The sequence below is a fragment of the Oncorhynchus tshawytscha genome, linkage group LG32 (assembly GCF_018296145.1).
Source record: "Oncorhynchus tshawytscha isolate Ot180627B linkage group LG32, Otsh_v2.0, whole genome shotgun sequence".
NCBI classification, from domain to species: domain Eukaryota; kingdom Metazoa; phylum Chordata; class Actinopteri; order Salmoniformes; family Salmonidae; genus Oncorhynchus; species Oncorhynchus tshawytscha.
In genome coordinates, this window is record NC_056460.1 from 10,656,238 (window position 1) to 10,675,995 (window position 19,758).

A 19,758-nucleotide genomic window follows, 5' to 3' on the forward strand; every position below is an offset into this window, starting at 1 on the left:
GACATGGATTTACCAGACATGGACCTCAAAGCCCCTAAATTAGATGTAAACACTCCAGATATTGACATTGATTCACCCACAGGGAAATTGAAAATGCCCAAATTGAAAATGTCAACATTTGGAATGAAGGGGCCACATATTGACAAACATGGAGATATAGAGGGACCAGACCTGAACTTGTCATCTCCCAAACTCAAGGGTCCCAAAGCAGAACTCAACATTCCAGATGCTGATATTGGCCGCCCATCAGGAAAATTCAAAATGCCAACTTTCAAGATGCCAGATTTAGGTTCATCTGGACCAAAGGTTAAGGGGTCTGGCTTGGATCTTTCAGCCCCCAAGTTTAAAGCTGGGATTGATGCCCCTGACATGGATTTACCAGACATGGACCTCAAAGCCCCTAAATTAGATGTAAACTCTCCAGATATTGACATTGATTCACCCACAGGGAAATTGAAAATGCCCAAATTGAAAATGCCAACATTTGGAATGAAGGGGCCACATATTGACAAACATGGAGATATAGAGGGACCAGACCTGAACTTGTCATCTCCCAAACTCAAGGGTCCCAAAGCAGAACTCAACATTCCAGATGCTGATATTGGCCGCCCATCAGGAAAATTCAAAATGCCAACTTTCAAGATGCCAGATTTAGGTTCCTCTGGACCAAAAGTTAAGGGGCCTGACTTGGATCTTTCAGCCCCCAAGTTGAAAGGGGGAATCAGTCCCCTAGATCCGAATCTGCCAGATCTCAAAGGCCCCAAACTAGGCCTAAATGCACCAGATGTAAACTGTAATATGCCCTCAGGTAAAATCAAAGTTCCTACATTGAAGAAACCAAAGGTTGATCTGAATGCTCCTGATCTGGACATTGATGGCCCCTCTGGTAAACTGAAAATGCCCAAATTTGGGCTGTCTGGTAAAATGCCAAAATCCACAAAACTTAATCTCAAAGCCCCAAAGATAAAGGGGGGAATTGATTCCCCAGACTTGAATTTACCAGATGCTGACCTCAAAGCCCCTAAACTAGATAGAAATTCCCCCGATTTTGACATCAATGCATCCTCTGGGAAATTCAAAATGCCCAAATTCAAAATGTCTAAATTCAGAGGCCTAAAAAGACCAGATGTTGACATTGATGGAGACTTAGAGGGTGCAGATATAGATATCAATGCCCCCACAGCTAACCTCAAAGGTCCCAAAACAGGTCTAAAAATGCCAGATTTGAAGATGCCTGATTTCAGGCTATCTGGGCACAATGTAGATAAACCTAACTATGACTTACCTGATATTGATCTCTCAGCCCCAAAGCTAAAGGGGGGCATCAATCCCCCAGATTTTGACGCTCCCTCAGGAAAACTAAAAATGCCCAAATTTGGACACTCAGGCACTATGCCAAAAGGACCAAATCTGGACATAAATGCAGGTGTGAAATCACCAAAGTTCAGTCTAAATATGCCAAAGATAAAAGCTGGGATTGATGCGCCTGACATGGATTTACCAGACATGGACCTCAAAGCCTCTAAATTAGATGTAAACACTCCAGATATTGACATTGATTCACCCACAGGGAAATTCAAAATGCCGAATTTGAAAATGTCTACATTTGGAATGAAGGGGCCACACATTGACAAAGTTGGAGATATAGAGGGACCAGACCTGAACTTGTCATCTCCCAAACTCAAGGGTCCCAAAGCAGACCTCAACATTCCAGATGCTGATATTGGCAGTCCATCAGGAAAGTTCAAAATGCCAACTTTCAAGATGCCAGATTTAGGTTCCTCTAGACCAAAGGTTAAGGGGCCTGACTTGGATCTTTCAGCCCCCAAGTTGAAAGGGGGAATCACTCCCCTAGATCCGAATCTGCCAGATCTCAAAGGCCCCAAACTAGGCCTAAATGCACCAGATGTAAACAGTAATATGCCCTCAGGTAAAATCAAAGTACCTACATTGAAGAAACCAAAGGTTGATCTGAATGCTCCTGATCTGGACATTGATGGCCCTTCTGGTAAACTGAAAATGCCCAAATTTGGGCTGTCTGGTAAAATGCCAAAATCCACAAAACTTAATCTCAAAGCCCCAAAGATAAAGGGGGGAATTGATTCCCCAGACTTGAATTTACCAGATGCTGACCTCAAAGCCCCTAAACTAGATGGAAATACCCCCGATGTTGACATCAATGCACCTTCTGGGAAATTGAAAATGCCCAAATTGAAAATGCCAAAATTCAGAGGCCTAAAGGGACCAGATGTTGACATAGATGGAGACTTAGAGGGCCCAGATATAGATATCAATTCCCCCACAGCTAACCTCAAAGGTCCCAAAACAGGTCTAAAAATGCCTGATTTGAAGATGCCTGATTTCAGGCTATCTGGCCCTTATGTAGATAAACCTGACCATGATTTACCTGATATTGACTTCTCAGCCCCAAAGCTAAAAGGGGGCATCAATCCCCCAGATTTGAGTCTACCTAAGGGTCATCTCAAAGGGCCCAAATTAGATCTCAATGCTCAAGATCTTGATATTGATGCTCCATCTGGTAAACTGAAAATGCCCAAATTTGGGCTTTCAAGTACAATGCCAAAAGGACCAAATGTGGACATAAATGCAGGTGCGAAATCACCAAAGTTCAGTCTACAAATGCCAAAGAATAAAGGTGGGATTGATGCCCCTGGTGTGGATCTACCAGACATTGACCTCAAAGCCCCTAAATTAGATGTAAACACTCCAGATATAGACATTCATTCACCCACAGGGAAATTCAAAATGCCCAATCTGAAAATGCCTCAATTTGGAATGAAAGGGCCAGATATTGATCTAGATGGAGATATAGAGGGACCAGACTTGAATTTGTCATCTCCCAAACTCAAGGGTCCCAAAGCAGACCTCAACATTCCAGATGCTGATATTGACAGTCCATCAGAAAAATTCAAAATGCCAACTTTCAAGATGCCAGATTTAGGTTTATCTGGACCAAAGTTTAAGGGGCCTGACTTAGATCTTTCAGCCCCCACGTTTAAAGGGGGAATTAGTCACCCAGATTTGGATCTGCCAGATGTTGCCCTCAAAGGCCCCAAACTAGACCTCAATGCACCAGATGTAAACTTTAATATGCCCTCCGGTAAAGTCAAAGTACCTACATTGAAGAAACCAAAGGTTGATCTGAATGCTCCTGATATGGACATCGATGGCCCCTCTGGTCACCTGAAAATGCCCACATTCTTGCTGCCTGGTACAATGTCAAAATCCCCAGTCTTGAGGCTCAAAGCTTCAAACATTAAGGGGGGAATTGATGTTCCAGACATGAATTTACCAGATGCTGACCTCAAAGCCCCTGAACTAGATGTGAATGCCCCAGATCTTGACATCAATGAACCCTCTGGGAAACTCAAAATGCCCAAATATAAAATGCTTAAATTCAGAGACCTAAAGAGACCAGATGTTGACATTGTTGGAAACTTAGACGGCCCAGATGTAGATATAAATTCCCCCACAGCTGACCTCAAAGGTCCCAAAACAGGTCTAAAAATTCCAGATTTGAAGATGCCTGATTTTGGGCTATCTGGGCCAAATGTAGATGAATCTGACTATGACTTACCTGATATTGACCTCTCAGCCCCAAAGCTAAAAGGAGGAATCAGTCCTCCGGATTTGAGAATATCTAAGTGTCATCTCAAAAGCCCAAACTAGACCTCAATGCTCCAGATATGCCCCCAGGTAGATTCAGAGTTCCAACCATAGAGAGGCCAAATGGTAGCATCAAAGCCACTGATTTTGACATCAACACTCCTACATTCAAAATGCCTACATTTGGGTGGTCTACACCAAAATGACCAGATCATGACATCAGTACTGACCATGGTTAAATTGTCAAAGAAGGAAGGATGGGATTGGTTCACCAGATCTGGACCTACCTACAATTGACTTAAAAGCCCCTAACATAGATTTAAACACTCCAGATATGAACATTGGCTCACCGTCTTGGAAATTCAAAATTCCTCACCTCAAATGCCTAAATGCGGGCCTTTCTGGTCTGAAAGGTCCAGATGCTGGAATAGATGGAGACATTGAGGGACCGGACCTGAGCTTGTCAACCCTGAAAGTAAACACAGGGATCGGTAGTCCAGATTTAGACATAAATGTTCCCTCTGGTAACCTCAAAGGCCCCCAAGCTGATCTCAATTTGCCAGACAGTAACGTTGCTATACAATCTCAAAAATTCAAACTGCCGTTGTTAAAATTGCCTCAGTTTGGAAGTCCCAATTGAAGAGCAGTATCAGCTATGGACTTTATGAAAACAAATGACATTTCTCCTCCAAAAGCTAAAGTGGATCTAAAAGCACCAGACTTGAAAGTTAGTCACCCAGATGTCAGCCTGAGCTTACCCAAAGCTGATATCAGAGGCCCAGAATACAAAGTGTCATCCCATAGTAAACGCAGATCTGATATCCCAGGTAGAGCGCATATAAAAGATGTTGAATGCCAGGTGGAGTATATATAAAAGTGCCTGTTGGGAAGTCTAGGAAGGTGAAAGGTACGGCTAGTTATCCCATTGCAGATATTGATTTGCCAAAAGTTGATTACCAAGTGTTTGGTGTGGATCTCAGAGGTTCAGACCTTAACCTTGACGACCTCACAGTGAAATTCTAAATTCCCAAATCCAAGACTTCTAAATTGGGTAGTTATACAAGAATACCAGATATAGACTCAAGTCTTCCCAGTATTAACACCTCAATCCCTATATTCCCACCCCAAAGTGGGGATTAGTGGTTTCACAGACAGTTTTAAATTAGAGAAGAACTGACCTCAAGGCCAATAAACAATCAGAAAGCCCCAACTGGTGAAACCGGCAGATAAAAAGAAAGGACCAAAACAGTCTAAAATTGTAGTCCATGTGACAAATTTGACTCATGGTTCAAACCCCCAAATTTCTGAAGATCAATAATATTTAATCGCTATACAGTATTTCCCAAACATGTCAAAGGGGATGTACCAGACGGAACTGGGAGCCTGAGAAATCGGCACAAGGAAGAGTCAAACCTTAGATCTCAAACACTCAGATGTCTCGATTTCAGTGCATCAAATGTGGACCTTGAAGTTCCAGAAGATGAGAACTTAAAAGGGTGTCACATGCTTACAAAGCTTATATAGCATTCAGACAACTGACTAAATGTAATTTTAGGCTTGTTTGAATCACAATCTTCTGTTGAAACATAATGCAGAAAACTTCTGTTACTAGCACTTATTTGTACTTTTTATGTAAATTGATTGGTGTTTGTTATGAACATGTTGAAAATGTATGTGTAAAGGGTTCTCATTTTGTCTTTGGTTTTACAAAATGGATGAAAAGCTATTTGAAAATGTGTTTTTACTGTACACTTGCTGTTTTACAATAATTTGTTTTATCTTTATATTAATGTATTAACAGTAGGCCTTATTTTCCATATTTTTGCATTTGAAATAACCTCTGGAAAATTAATTCTGTCAAGTATGATAAAACATTTAACTCAACTGCTATTTTTGTAGAAGTATTTATTTATTCGTTTGATTAAAAAAACTATAGTATTGCTTCACCTATTAGAGATTTTCACCTCCGCACCGCTCGGTGGTAGTCTTATCACGCTTGACTTTACACAATATAAACGTCATCAGTACAATATCTTTTGCACCACCTCACAACCTTTCTGGTATTTCATTCCAAATAATGTGTTTAATAAATTGGGAGGTCTTCAATTTTTACTGAATTGTAATTATATTACTGAAATATTACCCGCTAAATTGGCTAGGTTTCCCCAACAAGCTTTAATCAAATCAAACTTTATTTGTCATATGCGCCGAATACAACAAGTGTAGACGTTACCGTGAAATGCTTACTTTACAAGCCCTTAACCAACAGTGCAGTTCAAGAAGAGTTAAGAAAATATTTACCAAATAAACTAAAGTAAAAAGTAACACATTAACGTAACAATAACGAGGCTAATCGTAAATTGGTACTTCCTGCTTTAGTTTTTGCTTGAAAGCAGGAATCATGAGGATATAATTATGGTCAGATTTGCCAAATGGAGGGTGCGGAAGAGCTTTGTATGCATCTCTGTGTGTGGAGTAAATGTGGTCTAGAGTTTTTTTTCCTCTGGTTGCACATGTGACATGCTGGTAAAAATTTGGTAAAACTGATTTGTTTGCCTGCATTAAAGTCCCCGGCCACTAGGAAAACCGCTTCTGGGTGAGCATTTTCTTGTTTGCTTATGGCCTTATAGAGTTGGTTGAGTGCGGTCTTACTGCCAGATTCGGTCTGTGGTGGGAAATAGACGAATAATATAGATGAGAACTCTCTTGGTAGAAAGTGTGGTCTACAGCTTATCATAAGGTACTCTACCTCAGGCGAGCAATACCTTGAGACTTCTTTAATATTAGACATCGCGCACCAGCTGTTATTGACAAAAAGACACACACTCCCACCCCTCATCTTACCAGACGTAGCTTCTCTGTTCTGCCGGATCATGGAAAATTCCACCAGCTCTATATTATCCATGTCGTCGCTCAGCCACGACTCGTGAAACATAAGATATTACAGTTCTTCATGTCCCGTTGGTAGGATAATCGTAATTGTAGGTCATCAATTTTATTTTCCAATGATTGCATATTAGCAAGTAGAATGGATGGCACTGGGATTTTACTCGCTTGCCTACGGATTCTCAGAAGGTAGCCCGATCTGCGTCCTCTTTTCCTCCGTCTTTTCTTCAAGCAAATTATGGGGATTTGGGCCTGTTCCCGGAGAGCAGTATATCCTTCTCATCGGACTTGTTAAAGGAAAAAGGTTCTTCCCATTCGTGGTGAGTAATCGCTGTTCTGATGTCCAGAAGTTATTTTCGGTCAAAAGAGATGGTAGCAGCAACGTTACGTACAAAATAACTTTATTTATTTATTTATTTTGCTCCTTTGCACCCCATTATTTCTATCTCTACTTTGCACATTCTTCCACTACAAATCAACCATTCCAGTGTTTTACTTGCTATATTGTATTTACTTCGCCACCATGGCCTTTTTTTGCCTTTACCTCCCTTATCTCACCTCACTTGATCACATTGTATATAGACTTATTTTTCTACTGTATTATTGACTGTATGTTTTAGTCCATGTGTAACTCTGTGTTGTTGTATGTGTCGAACTGCTTGGCTTTATCTTGGCCAGGTCGCAATTGTAATTGAGAACTTGTTCTCAACTTGCTTACCTGGTTAAATAAAGGTGAAATAAAAAAATAAAAAGTTACAAATAACGCAAAAAAACTAACAAAATAGCACAATTGGTTAGGAGTATGTAAAACGTCAGCCATCCTCTTCCGCGCCATCTTAATGTTGTCACTTCTGCTCTGCTTCTGCTTTGTGATCAAAACCATTCCCAGAGAGAGTTTATTTTTCTGATCAAAGCCATTCCCAGAGAGAGTTTATTTTTCTGATCAAAGACATTCCCAGAGAGAGTTTATTTCTGTGATCAAAGCCATTCCCAGAGAGAGTTTATTTTTCTGATCAAAGCCATTCCCAGAGAGAGTTTATTTCTGTGATCAAAGACATTCCCAGAGAGAGTTTATTTCTCTGATCAAAGCCATTCCCAGAGAGAGTTTATTTCTGTGATCAAAGCCATTCCCAGAGAGAGTTTATTTTTCTGATCAAAACCATTCCCAGAGAGAGTTTATTTTTCTGATCAAAGCCATTCCCAGAGAGAGTTTATTTTTCTGATCAAAGCCATTCCCAGAGAGAGTTTATTTTTCTGATCAAAGCCATTCCCAGAGAGAGTTTATTTCTGTGATCAAAGCCATTCCCAGAGAGAGTTTATTTCTGTGATCAAAGACATTCCCAGAGAGAGTTTATTTCTGTGATCAAAGCCATTCCCAGAGAGAGTTTATTTCTGTGATCAAAGACATTCCCAGAGAGAGTTTATTTCTGTGATCAAAGCTATTCCCAGAGAGAGTTTATTTCTGTGATCAAAGACATTCCCAGAGAGAGTTTATTTCTGTGATCAAAGCCATTCCCGGTGGTCTAACTACACTAATGAAAACTCATCTTAGCTTTGGTGATGATCACAGAGCTTATCCAGAACTTAGTTTGGAAGGTGTGGGCTTACTTGAAAAATCTTGTTGTAACAAAGACATAAGTCAAATTTTCCATTCACGGAATCAACTTACGCCTAGAGGAATATTTTTGGTGGGAACATGCTTATTCCTGACATTGCCTGGAAAAAAGCTTGGTTGATGCCTTACCAATATTGTATACCAAACAAATGTAAGGAAGTGCACTTTAACATTCTACATAATATATATCCATGTAATTCTATGTGGTCCAAATGTGTGGCTGTTGATGATATCTGCGTTTTCTGTGAAAAAGGTGAAAATCTGATTTACTTGTTCTATGAATGTATATCTGTGATAGATTTTGGGGGAAACCTTGCAGAATACTTATTTACCTTTTTGAACATTACCTATGTTTTTGTCATGAAGGATATAATATGTTACTATTGCAATGATAACAAGACCAATGAAATGATTGTGAATGCCAAATACTTTATACATAAACAAAAATTCCAGAATTCTATACCAAAATATTTTTGATTGAATTAAATCATCTTGTTAAGACATTAACCCTAGTGAATAACAAAAATCATAACATCTTCCTGAATCATTATAGTGAGATTCATTATAGTGAGATTATAATGAGATTTCAGAGTGAATACAATTGCACTAGAATTGTCGTTCTTTTTTACAATTATTTTGTATATATATTATTTTTTGTATGTATTTAGTAATTTCTTGTTAATATCTGTTTTTTTTCATAGACATGATTGATGTAGGGATGTAAGTTAATGATAATTTTTTATTATGAATAAACAAACAAAAAGAAAAAATATTTTAAAATACTTTTTTTTTAAAGACGCACGACCTTTCTGATTTTGAAACTGGAAAATACACGTTTGTTTAGAAATATGATCCGTGTAATGCGGTTTTAAAGAAATTGCACGTATTTTATTGTCTTAATTGGGTTTACAGAAATGTGTTGTTGCTATATCAGTTAACGTTACTGTTAGGATTGTGTATTGAAGGAAAATTAGGTGCAGGCACACTTTTTATTCTGGTCAAAATGACAGCACACAGTAACATAAAATGTGCCCAAAACACGGAACATAGACAAAAAGTAACGTGCGTAACAATATCCACAATATCCACACACCTTGCCTGACGAGGATTCAGTCTCCTAGCTGGCCAGTTGTACTCCAGGTTGCGGTGGTCAATCCAGATGAGGAAAGGGTGTTTAGCCCCCTCAAGCCAATGTCTCCACGCCTTCAAAGCCTTAACTACAGTCAACAGCTCCCGGTCCCCCACATCATAGTTCCGCTCCAGGGGCGGAGCTTCGGTGGCGTGCCCGAGCACTGAGAGAGCACGGCTCCTATCCCAGCCTCTGACGCGTCCACCTCCACTATGAATACCAAAGAGGGATCCGGATGGGCCAGCATGGGAGCCGAGGTAAACAGAGCTCTCAGCTGCCCAAAAGCCCTGTCCGCCTCAACCGACCACTGCAGACGTACAGGACCCCCCTTCAGCAGTGAGGTAATGGGAGCAGCCACCTGGCCAAAACCCTGGATAAATCTCCGGTAGTAATTGGCCAACCCTAAAAAATCGCTGCACCTCCTTTACCGTGGTGGGAGTCGGCCAATTACCCATGGCTGCTATGCCGTCACTCTCCATCTCCACCCCTGATGTGGAAATGCAATACCCTAGGAAGGAGACGGACTGTTGAAAGAACAGGCATTTCTCAGCCTTGATGTACAAATCAAATCAAATCAAATCAAATTTATTTATATAGCCCTTCGTACATCAGCTGATATCTCAAAGTGCTGTACAGAAACCCAGCCTAAAACCCCAAACAGCAAGCAATGCAGGTGTAGAAGCACGGTGGCTAGGAAAAACTCCCTAGAAAGGCCAAAACCTACGAAGAAACCTAGAGAGGAACCAGGCTATGTGGGGTGGCCAGTCCTCTTCTGGCTGTGCCGGGTGGAGATTATAACAGAACATGGCCAAGATGTTCAAATGTTCATAAATGACCAGCATGGTCGTATAATAATAAGGCAGAACAGTTGAAACTGGAGCAGCAGCACGGTCAGGTGGACTGGGGACAGCAAGGAGTCATCATGTCAGGTAGTCCTGGGGCATGGTCCTAGGGCTCAGGTCCTCCGAGAGAGAGAAAGGAAGAGAGAATTAGAGAGAGCATATGTACAGGTCATGCTCCAACAGTCGTCTAATTACTTTGTGCACCAAGGACACATGCTCGGCACGTGTAGCAGAGTATATCAGAATGTCATCGATATACACCACTACACCCTGCCCATGCAGGTCCCTGAAAATCTCAACTACGAAGGATTAGAAGACTGATGGAGAATTCATCAACCCGTACGGCATGACGAGGTACTCATAATGCCCTAAGGTGGTACTAAACGCTGTCTTCCACTCGTCTCCCTCTTGAATATGCACCAGATTGTACGCACTCCTGAGATCCAGTTTAGTGAAGAAGCGCACCCCGTGCATTGACTCAATCGCCTTGGCGATAAGAGGTAGCGGGTAACTGTACCTCACCGTGATTTGATTGAGACCTCGATAATCAATGCACGGGGGCAGACCTCCATCCTTCTTCTTCACAAAAAAGAAACTCGAGGAGGCGGGTGAAGTGGAGGACCGAATGTACCCCTGAAGCAGGGATTCTGAGACATATGTCTCCATAGCCACCATCTCCGCTTGCGACAGGGGATACAAATGACTCCTGGGAAGTACAGCGTCTACCAGGAGATTTATCCCAAAATCCTTCTTACAGAAGGCGAGAGCCAAATCGGTATATTCTGGGGGAATGCGCACGGTGGAGACCTGGTCTGGACTTTCCACCGTGGTAGCACCAACGGAAACCCCTACACACCTCCCTGAGCACTCTCTCGACCACCCTGTGAGAGCCCTCTGTTGCCAGTGAATGGTGGGGTTATGACGAGCCAACCAGGGAAGGCCTAGTACCATGGGAAACGCAGGAGAGTCAATGAGAAAGAGACTGATTTTCTCATTCTGACCCCCTTGTGTCTCCATGACCAGGGAGATGGTGGCCTCCCTGATTAGCCCGGACCCTAATGTTCGACTATCCAGAGCGTGAACCAGAAAAGGTCTATCCATAGGAATAATGAGGATCCCTAAACTAAGTGCTAACGCTCTGTCAATAAAATTCCCAGCTGCGCCTGAATCGACGAGCACCTTATGCTGGGAATGCGGGGAGAACTCAGGGAAACAAACAGGTACAACCAGGTGGACAATAGAGGATGAGAGTGGTGCATACTCACCTGGGGTGACGTCAGAGTGCCCTGCCTGCAGCCTCGACTCCCAGAGGGACCAACCCGGCACCGACCAGCAGTGTGCCCTCTGCGGCCACAGATGATGCATGTGAAGACCCCTCCTCCAGCCTTCCCAACACCATGACCACCGGAGTGGAAGTGCTGGGAGGTGGAACTGACAGAGCCCCGTCAGGACGTCCACGGATGACCAGCAGGTTATCCAACCTGATGGACATATCCACCAGTTGGTCAAAGGTGGTGGTGGCATCCCTGCAGGCCAACTCGCGTCGGACGTCCTCACGTAAGCTTCATCGATAGTGGTCGATGAGGGCCCTGTCGTTCCATCCTGCTCCGGCGGCCAAGGTCCTGAACTCCTGTGCGCTCCTCGTCCCCTGCCTCTTTGCGGCGTTCACCCGCAGCTCTACCTTCGGGCGGTTGGTCAAAGAAACTCCTCGAAGTGGTCCAACGCCACGTCTTCCTCTCCCCACACAGCGTTTGCCCACTCCAGAGCTCTCCCCGACAGGCATGAGACGAGGGCAGATACTCTCTCCCTTCCTGAGGGAGCTGGGTGAACAGTGGCCAAGTATAGGTCCAGTTGGAAAAAGGAACCCCTGGCACTGTGCGGCCGTCCCATCATACTCCCTGGGAAGGGAGAGACGTATTCCACTGGAGCTGGATCCGGGCGGGACGGGTAGAGATAACCCGGGTGAGACCTCCTGCCTCTCCCAGCAATTCATGGTCTGGACATTTCGATTTATCATGGCACCGAGATGATGTAGCATAGCCGCGTGTTCCTGGACACGTTCCTCAACTCCTCTGACCGGGGTACCTGCTCCTGCTGTAGGATTCTGTTAGGATTGTGTATTGGAGGCGAAGTCAGGTGCAGGAGAGCAGAGTGTAGTGAACAGGCACACTTTTTATTCCGGTCAAAATGACAGCACAAAGTAACATAAAATGTGCCCAAAACACGGAACATAGACAAAAAGTAATGCGCGTAACAATATCTACAATATAAAAATACACGTAACACAAACAATCCTACACAAAGACATGATGGGGAACAGAGTATAGAGGAATAAATACATGTGAATTGATTGGGGAATGAAAACCAGGTGTGTGGGGAACAAGACAAAACAAATGGATACATAAAAAATGGAGCGGCGATGGCTAGAAAGCCGGTGACGTCGACCGCCCGAACGCCGCCCGAACAAGGAGAGGAGCCGACGGCGGAAGTCGTGACAGTTACAGTGTGTGGTAGAGGCATTACTAAAAGTTTGAGTATTAAAACAGGCTAATGCTAACTTAGCTAGCTGTCACTTTATTGTAGATATGTAGTGGCTGGTATGACCAGTAGTACATATAAATGCTGATCATCAAATGTCCTTTTTAAGTGAATGCTCTACCCTTGAATGTATCCATTCCTTACAAATTTGTGGACCCTGCAAGATCAAGTAGGTCTGCTTTTCATTCATTGCCTTCTTATTATGCACTTAGCCAGAATAGATTCTGGAATCCGCAGTATTAAGGGTCAGAATCTATTAAGGCTATCATGCACTATTTATAATGTATGTGATGGTGCGAATTTAATGGGGCAGGTTTGCAAGTTCTTTTTTTTTTACATCTCTAAAGTATATATATTTTTTACATCACTAAGTTTGGTGTGGAAATCAGCCTTACAATACAGGCAGTATGCCCGTGTATCATCTCCAATAAACGTATTCAACCAGCCTTTGAATTCAGGGTTTGATTCCCACTCCTTTCTGTATTTTTGAGTGTACACTTTAGACTGAGACACGATGAGCTAGCCAGCTAGATGTTTAGTTTATGTCACGGAGAGGCACACACACAGTGGACAAGGTGAGTAAGTGACTGAGGCTGTGTGAGTCAAATGCAGTGATTTTTTTTTTTTGTGCAGTGATTTATTTTAGACAAAGAACATTTTACATTTACATCCCGCCCTGAATGTAAGCCAGGGCGGAATCAGACAGTGGCGGCTTCCCGCATGCGCAATTCATTTGCAGTCTGGTCTCGGAGGGGTGAACACCTCCTGCTCTGACTGCTGCGTGAGGACTGGGCCGCCTGTGAGTGCTTTGGGATGGGGGTGGGGCCCCCGGCAGCACCCACTGCTCGTTGAGAACAGTAAGAACGATACGTGCTTTCACGTCAGTCTCCAAAAGACTCCAATAACACCAGAAAAAGTCACTAGATTTGTCGCTAGTCGATTTTTTTTTTTAAATGTGTCGCTAGAGGGGTCTGAATACTTGCTAAATATAGCGACAAAGTCGATAACTTGGCAACACTGCGCACATACCCAGAAGCAAAGTCATTTACATAGAGTTTGAGTTTGAATAAAACCAGTTAATTTGGTATATCTAGCCTAAGAAGTTAAGATGCAGATTAAATACACACCAGAATATGTTACAGATCATATACAAATGTCCCATCACTCAGACAGTTAGTGAATACACAGCATCCAGCACAGCAAAACAATCAATCAAATGTATTTTACAAAAGCCCTTTTTACATCAAAAGAATAACCACAGTGGTTATAGAGAGTGCAACAGTCTCTCGATGTGCAAAACTGATAGAGACATACCCCAAGCGATTTACAGCTGTAATCGCAGCAAAAGGTGGCGCTCCAAAGTATTAACTTAATAAGGGGGCTGAATAATTTTGCACGCCCAATTTTTCAGTTTTTGATTTGTTAAAAAAGTTTGAAATATCCAATAAATGTCGTTCCACTTCATGATTGTGTCCCACTTGTTGTTGATTCTTCACAAAAAAATACAGTTTTATATCTTTATGTTTGAAGCCTGAAATGTGGCAAAAGGTCGCAAAGTTCAAGGGGGCCGAATACTTTCGCAAGGCACTGTATATTCAAGAAACACTGCATATACTTGAAATAAACAATAGTCTTAGAAATAACATTTTCATGTACCTCCTCTGCCTCCTGCACAGTCTCCTCCAGGATGAAAACATTTTCAGGGATGAAGATGTCATCCTGACACTAACAAACGTTTTGTTAAGACAACTGAATCCAAATATATCAGTTGGCATTAACAAGCTCCCGGTCTTGTAGGCTTTGTCAACACACACACACACAGCAAATACAGGGACATTTATTTTTCAGAAAACATTAGCTATGTCAACTTCAGTCTAGCCAAATGAGGTGGAGGTAACGAAACATTACAAAAACAAATCTGTCAACAAAATGTATTCCAGTACTTGACTAACTGAGGTGGAAGCTAGCTACAGTAACTATCTAATAACAGGAGTACACGGAGAAACTATGTTGCAATTTTCATTGCAATTGAGTTGCTTGCTAACGTTATTTGCTGGAGGGTGTTACACAAAACACTTCTGACGCAATCAGCTAGTTACCTTCAACTAGAGTTGCAACAAAGTTATCCAGTATCTAACGCTAGCCTAGTCAACAACAGTCATGACCGGTTAACGTTACATCACTGCGTTGACTGGCGTCGCCTCCTCCGTTCAGTCGCTTTCACTTGACTCCAAAGTCAGCGAAGTTGATGATGATCGGTCGGTAACCCCTTCACCATAACCCTCAAAATGTCAAATCGAGCTGTTAAATTCTACAACCACCGAAAAGAAAGTGATTCCCAAACCTTCCATAACAAAGACATCATCTACAGAGATGAACCTGGAGAAGAGTTCCCTAAGCAAGCTGGTCCTGGGGCTCTGTTCACAAACACAAACACACTCCACAGAGCCCCAGGACAGCAACACAATTATACCCAACCAAATCATGAGAAAACAAAAATATAATTACTTGACACATTGGAAAGAATTAACAAAAAAACAGATCAAACTAGAATGCTATTTGGCCCTAAACAGAGAGTACACAGTGGCAGAATACCTGACCACTGTGACTGACCCAAACTTAAGGAAAGCTTTGACTATGTACAGACTCAGTGAGCATAGCCTTGCTATTGAGAATAGTGATGGGTCGTTAGCGAATGAGTCAGCTCAAAGATCCGGCTCTTGTAGGTGAACGTTGGGAGCCGGCTCGGATATCAGAAGAGCCGAATCTATTTATAAAAACATTTTTTAAATTAAGATATGAATAATAAAAATATTTAAATGAATAGAATTAACTAATTCAAAGAACGAAAAAATAAATAAAATAATACAGGCAGGCCTACATGCTCAAGCACACACAGATTTGTTCTGAAAGATCTGCAGATCCTCTGAGCTGGTGGAAGAACAAGGCCTCTGTCTACCCACGGCTTACTAAAGTCATGACAGAGAGACTCTGCATAGTGGCCACATCCGTTCACTCTGAGAGGGTCTTCTCGAAAACGGGACAAATAATTACTGAGAGAAGAAACCGCATCAGCCACTCGAAAGTGAGGCAGCTTGCATTGCTGAATGCAAATCTCTCATAAGAGCAAAATATGGTCAGCATTGCTGTGTGCTGCTGGTTATAACAGGGCAATAAAGAAGAGAGAGAAAAGAGGGACCAGTTTAATGTTTTAAGTGGGATGCTGCAGTTTTGCATATTGTTATTTTTTTTGTTGATATGGTGCAATATTCTATTATGCTGTTCAGATTGTATTCATTTTGAATGGTCAGATTTATATGCACTTTGTTAATATACATTAAAAAGTGATACTTTAAATGCAAATGCTTAATAACATTCTTTTTCATAACAAACCAATGCATTTTTAAATACATTGTGGTTAAGGTAGAGTATGATTTCATTTAATAATTTAATTAGAATTGTTTTAACACCAATCATAGTCAAACTATTGCAAACTGTGACTTGAAAAAATAAAAAACATATCTATTTTTAAAGAGCCGTTTGGGAGCCAAAAAAAGCCGTCTCTTTTTGGTGAGCTGAGCCTAACGAGCCGGCTCACTGAAAAGAGTCGGAATGCCCATCACTAATTGAGAAAGGCCGCCGTAGGCAGACCTGGCTCTCAAGAGAAGACAGGCTATGTGCACACTGCCCACAAAATGAGGTGGAAACTGAGCTGCACTTCCTAACCTCCTCTCCAATGTATGACCACATTAGAGACACATATTTCCCTCAGATTACACAGATCCACAAAGAATTAGAAAACAAACCCGATTTTGATAAACTCCCATGTCTACTGGGTGAAATTCCACAGTGTGCCATCACAGCAGCAAAATGTGTGACCTGTTGCCACAAGAAAAGGGCAACCAGTTAAGAAAAAACACCATTGTAAATACAATCCACATTTATGCTTATTTATTTTCCCTTTTGTACTTTAACCATTTGTACATTGTTACAACACTGTATATATACAGTACATAATATGACATTTGCAATGTCTTTATTCTTTTGGAACTTCTGTGAGTGTAATGTTTACTGTTCATTTTTTATTGTTAATTCCACTTTTGTATATTATCTATTCCACTTGCTTTGGCAATGTTAACATATGTTTCCCATGCCAATAAAGCATCTTGAATTGAATTGTTCTACTCCTCCAGGCTATCTCTATCTCGGGTCACACACACCACATCTTATCTATGGAATGCCAGCTGTAGGTCAATTGTTAGCTCAAGCCCTAGAGGCCCAACTCAGTCCCACATACACAGATGAGAGAGTACTCATAATAGCTATTCGATGCATAAACAGTATTAACATCATCTTGTAATTTTTCTCTCACAAAATAATTTGTTGATGCTTCAATGGTCTTAAAATTCCAAATCAAATAGTTAAATGATCCTTGGTGTGACCTTCTTAAAACAATTCCCCACACACATACACTAGCCACCACACTAACACCCAATGGAAATGATGGGGGCATGTGAGCATGTTGAAAAATAAATAAATGTCCATATCACCTGAAATCAATGATGTCATCGTTGTAGGAGCTAGATGAGTATGTCAAGTCAGGGTGAGGTTTGTAATGCAAATGTCTACACTAACTACTGGCATGGACAGTGTTTTAATATGCTGATGTGAAACATTTAATACCTGAAAAAAGATATCAAGGATGCATATAGAGTAGGTAAAACCATGCAATTTGCAGAGACACTCTGAATTGGCATATTTTGTACAGTGGTATGTAGAGTACTGTACATATTAAAAGTTAAATATTCACAAGCATACAGTTTGTCTTGAGTCAATAGAGAGCTCATAAAAAAACAACCTTAGATTTGGAGAAAATCTCAGTCGGCCTCTAATCTCTTACAGCTCTGCACAATGTGAATGAATGTCAAATAATAGGAATTATTACCTGAAATCAATTCAAATCAATTCCATATTTGGTTTGATGTAACTTTTTTAAAGGTGTTTTGGCCATTAAAAAAACATTCCATATTAAATGTTAGGTTGTGGTGGCTAAAGTTAGCTGAAGGTTGTAGTGGATGTTTAAACTAAACTGAACCATGGATTACAGTTTCTCTTGGCCCATTGTCACGTTCTGACCTTAGTTCCTTTGTTTTGTCTTTGTTTTAGTATGGTCAGGGCGTGAGTTGGGGTGGGCAGTCTATGTTTGTTTTTCTATGTTGTATTTTGCGATTGGCCTGGTATGGTTCTCAATCAGAGGCAGGTGTCGTTAGTTGTCTCTGATTGAGAATCATACTTAGGTAGCCTTTTCCCACCAGTGTTTCATGGGTGATTGTTTTCTGTGTCTGTGTGTTCCACACGGAACTGTTTCCGTTTTCCTGTCTGTCTTTTAATTTGTTATTTTGTATTTCCGTGTTCAGTGTTTTTGTTCATTAAAACATGAAGAACCCGTACCACGCTGCATATTGGTCCGATCCCGTTACACCCATAGACTACTTTCAGGGTGAGGAACCATCTAACATAACTGTAAAACAGTAAGCGACTCCTTTAAGTCATTTAGCAGAGGCTGTTATCCATAGCGACGTACATATTCAGTGCTTGATCGTTTGGTGGGAATAGTGACTCATAAAGACCTTGATTCTCTCTCTCTGTCAACAAGATCAACACCATCATGTACTCAGACAGAGTGCTGGTGATGCATTCTGGGAAGGTGGTGGAGTTTGACAGCCCTACTGATCTGTGTCAAAGAGACGACTCCATTTTCTTCAAGCTGGTTGGTGCGAGGGGGGAGAGAGAGTAGAAGCCATCAGAGGACTAATGCAAATGGGAAATGTCAATGGGGATCTCTCTCTGTTTCCCCACAGGAGACCAGTGGTGGATGGAATCGGTGGACCAACCAACCACCCGTCCAATGGCGGTGGTAGAAGTTGGCCCTATAAAAATTACTGGTCCAGGGTTAGATTTTTTAAATCCCCATGAGCGTTAAGGTTAGGATTGGGGTAGGGAAATCTGATCCTAGATCTGTGGTTAAGTGCGGAGACTTCTTCCTCGCTCGAGGCTCACCGACTGACATTTGACCTTTGACCTCAGAGAGTAAGGTATGAATAATCCAACCCAAGCAAGATTATTATTTTATTATCTTTTAGGAAGTCGGGTTAATTTTCTAGCTTTTTATTCATGAAACGCGTTAATGTGGTACGAAAGAACTGATGATGTGTCAATAGCACAGAGGTAATGAAGAAACAATGAATAAGTACTTTAATTGCTTTTGTATGAAGGGAGTATACTATAGCACTATAATGGATTTTGGCTGAAAAGTTGTCATCCTAGACAGGTCAGTCATTCACTTTGCAGCATCATCAATCATTTATGAATGTCTGAGATTTCTCTTGCACCTGGTCTGTTGGCAGTATGATCTGTATAGCTAGAGTGCACAATAATGGACATTCTTCACATAGATAAAATGCATGTTTACACATTGTTTGCTGTATGGACTTGTTGCTGACAAACAGACTGAGATATTTCTCTTTGTTTACCATTCACACAGAGCACATTTGTTTGGAAGCTCCTCACAGTATTGTTACGTCTGAGGATTTCAAGCCATTCTGTAGCAGAACTACTGTATATCAGACATTTGAGAATGTTTCTGTTTTGTAATATACTGTAAGAGAGAACATTCAGGGAGAATCGCCTTTGCATGCAGCGTTTTCAGTAGTGGTCAGTACTCTCATGTACAGTAATATGAAGGTGTAACATTTTCAAAATAAAATGGCTGCACTGGTTTTACACGTCTGGTCACTTTTTAGATTTATTGAGTTTGCTTGAACATCATTATGACAATCGTCATAATCGTCATATTTCTATGATTTACACATCTCATGTTATTGTTTTGATGAGTTTGGGTTCATCAAAATGTCAGTGCGATTACATAATTGTAATTTAATGGTAATTGGAAGGAGTAGCCCCACCTTAAAGGTATGGTTACACAGTAAGAATGTTATGACGTCTCATAAATCAGTTCTATTCAAGTCTTCATCCCTAGATCATGCCACACCTTCATTGTTGTGCCTTATAATTACCATGAGTCATGAATGAACGACCTAGCAGCCCCTCCCTTGAAACAA

The 19,758-nt window shown here is 41.5% G+C and overlaps 1 protein-coding gene and 1 long non-coding RNA gene across 2 annotated transcripts; both read left to right on the top strand.

The window, feature by feature from the left end:
• Positions 1–3: 3 nt before the first annotated feature.
• Positions 4–3,830, top strand: LOC112245707 (neuroblast differentiation-associated protein AHNAK-like). The gene has a single exon (XM_042310784.1). It carries the CDS (start codon positions 4–6, stop codon positions 3,688–3,690), a length of 3,687 nt encoding a protein of 1,228 aa, XP_042166718.1. The 3' UTR covers positions 3,691–3,830.
• A 14,272-nt stretch (positions 3,831–18,102) lies between these two features.
• On the top strand, positions 18,103–19,339 carry LOC112245849. Its single transcript, XR_002952815.2, has 3 exons — positions 18,103–18,137; positions 18,294–18,407; positions 18,499–19,339. It is a non-coding gene; the product is annotated as an uncharacterized LOC112245849 (long non-coding RNA).
• Positions 19,340–19,758: the final 419 nt, after the last annotated feature.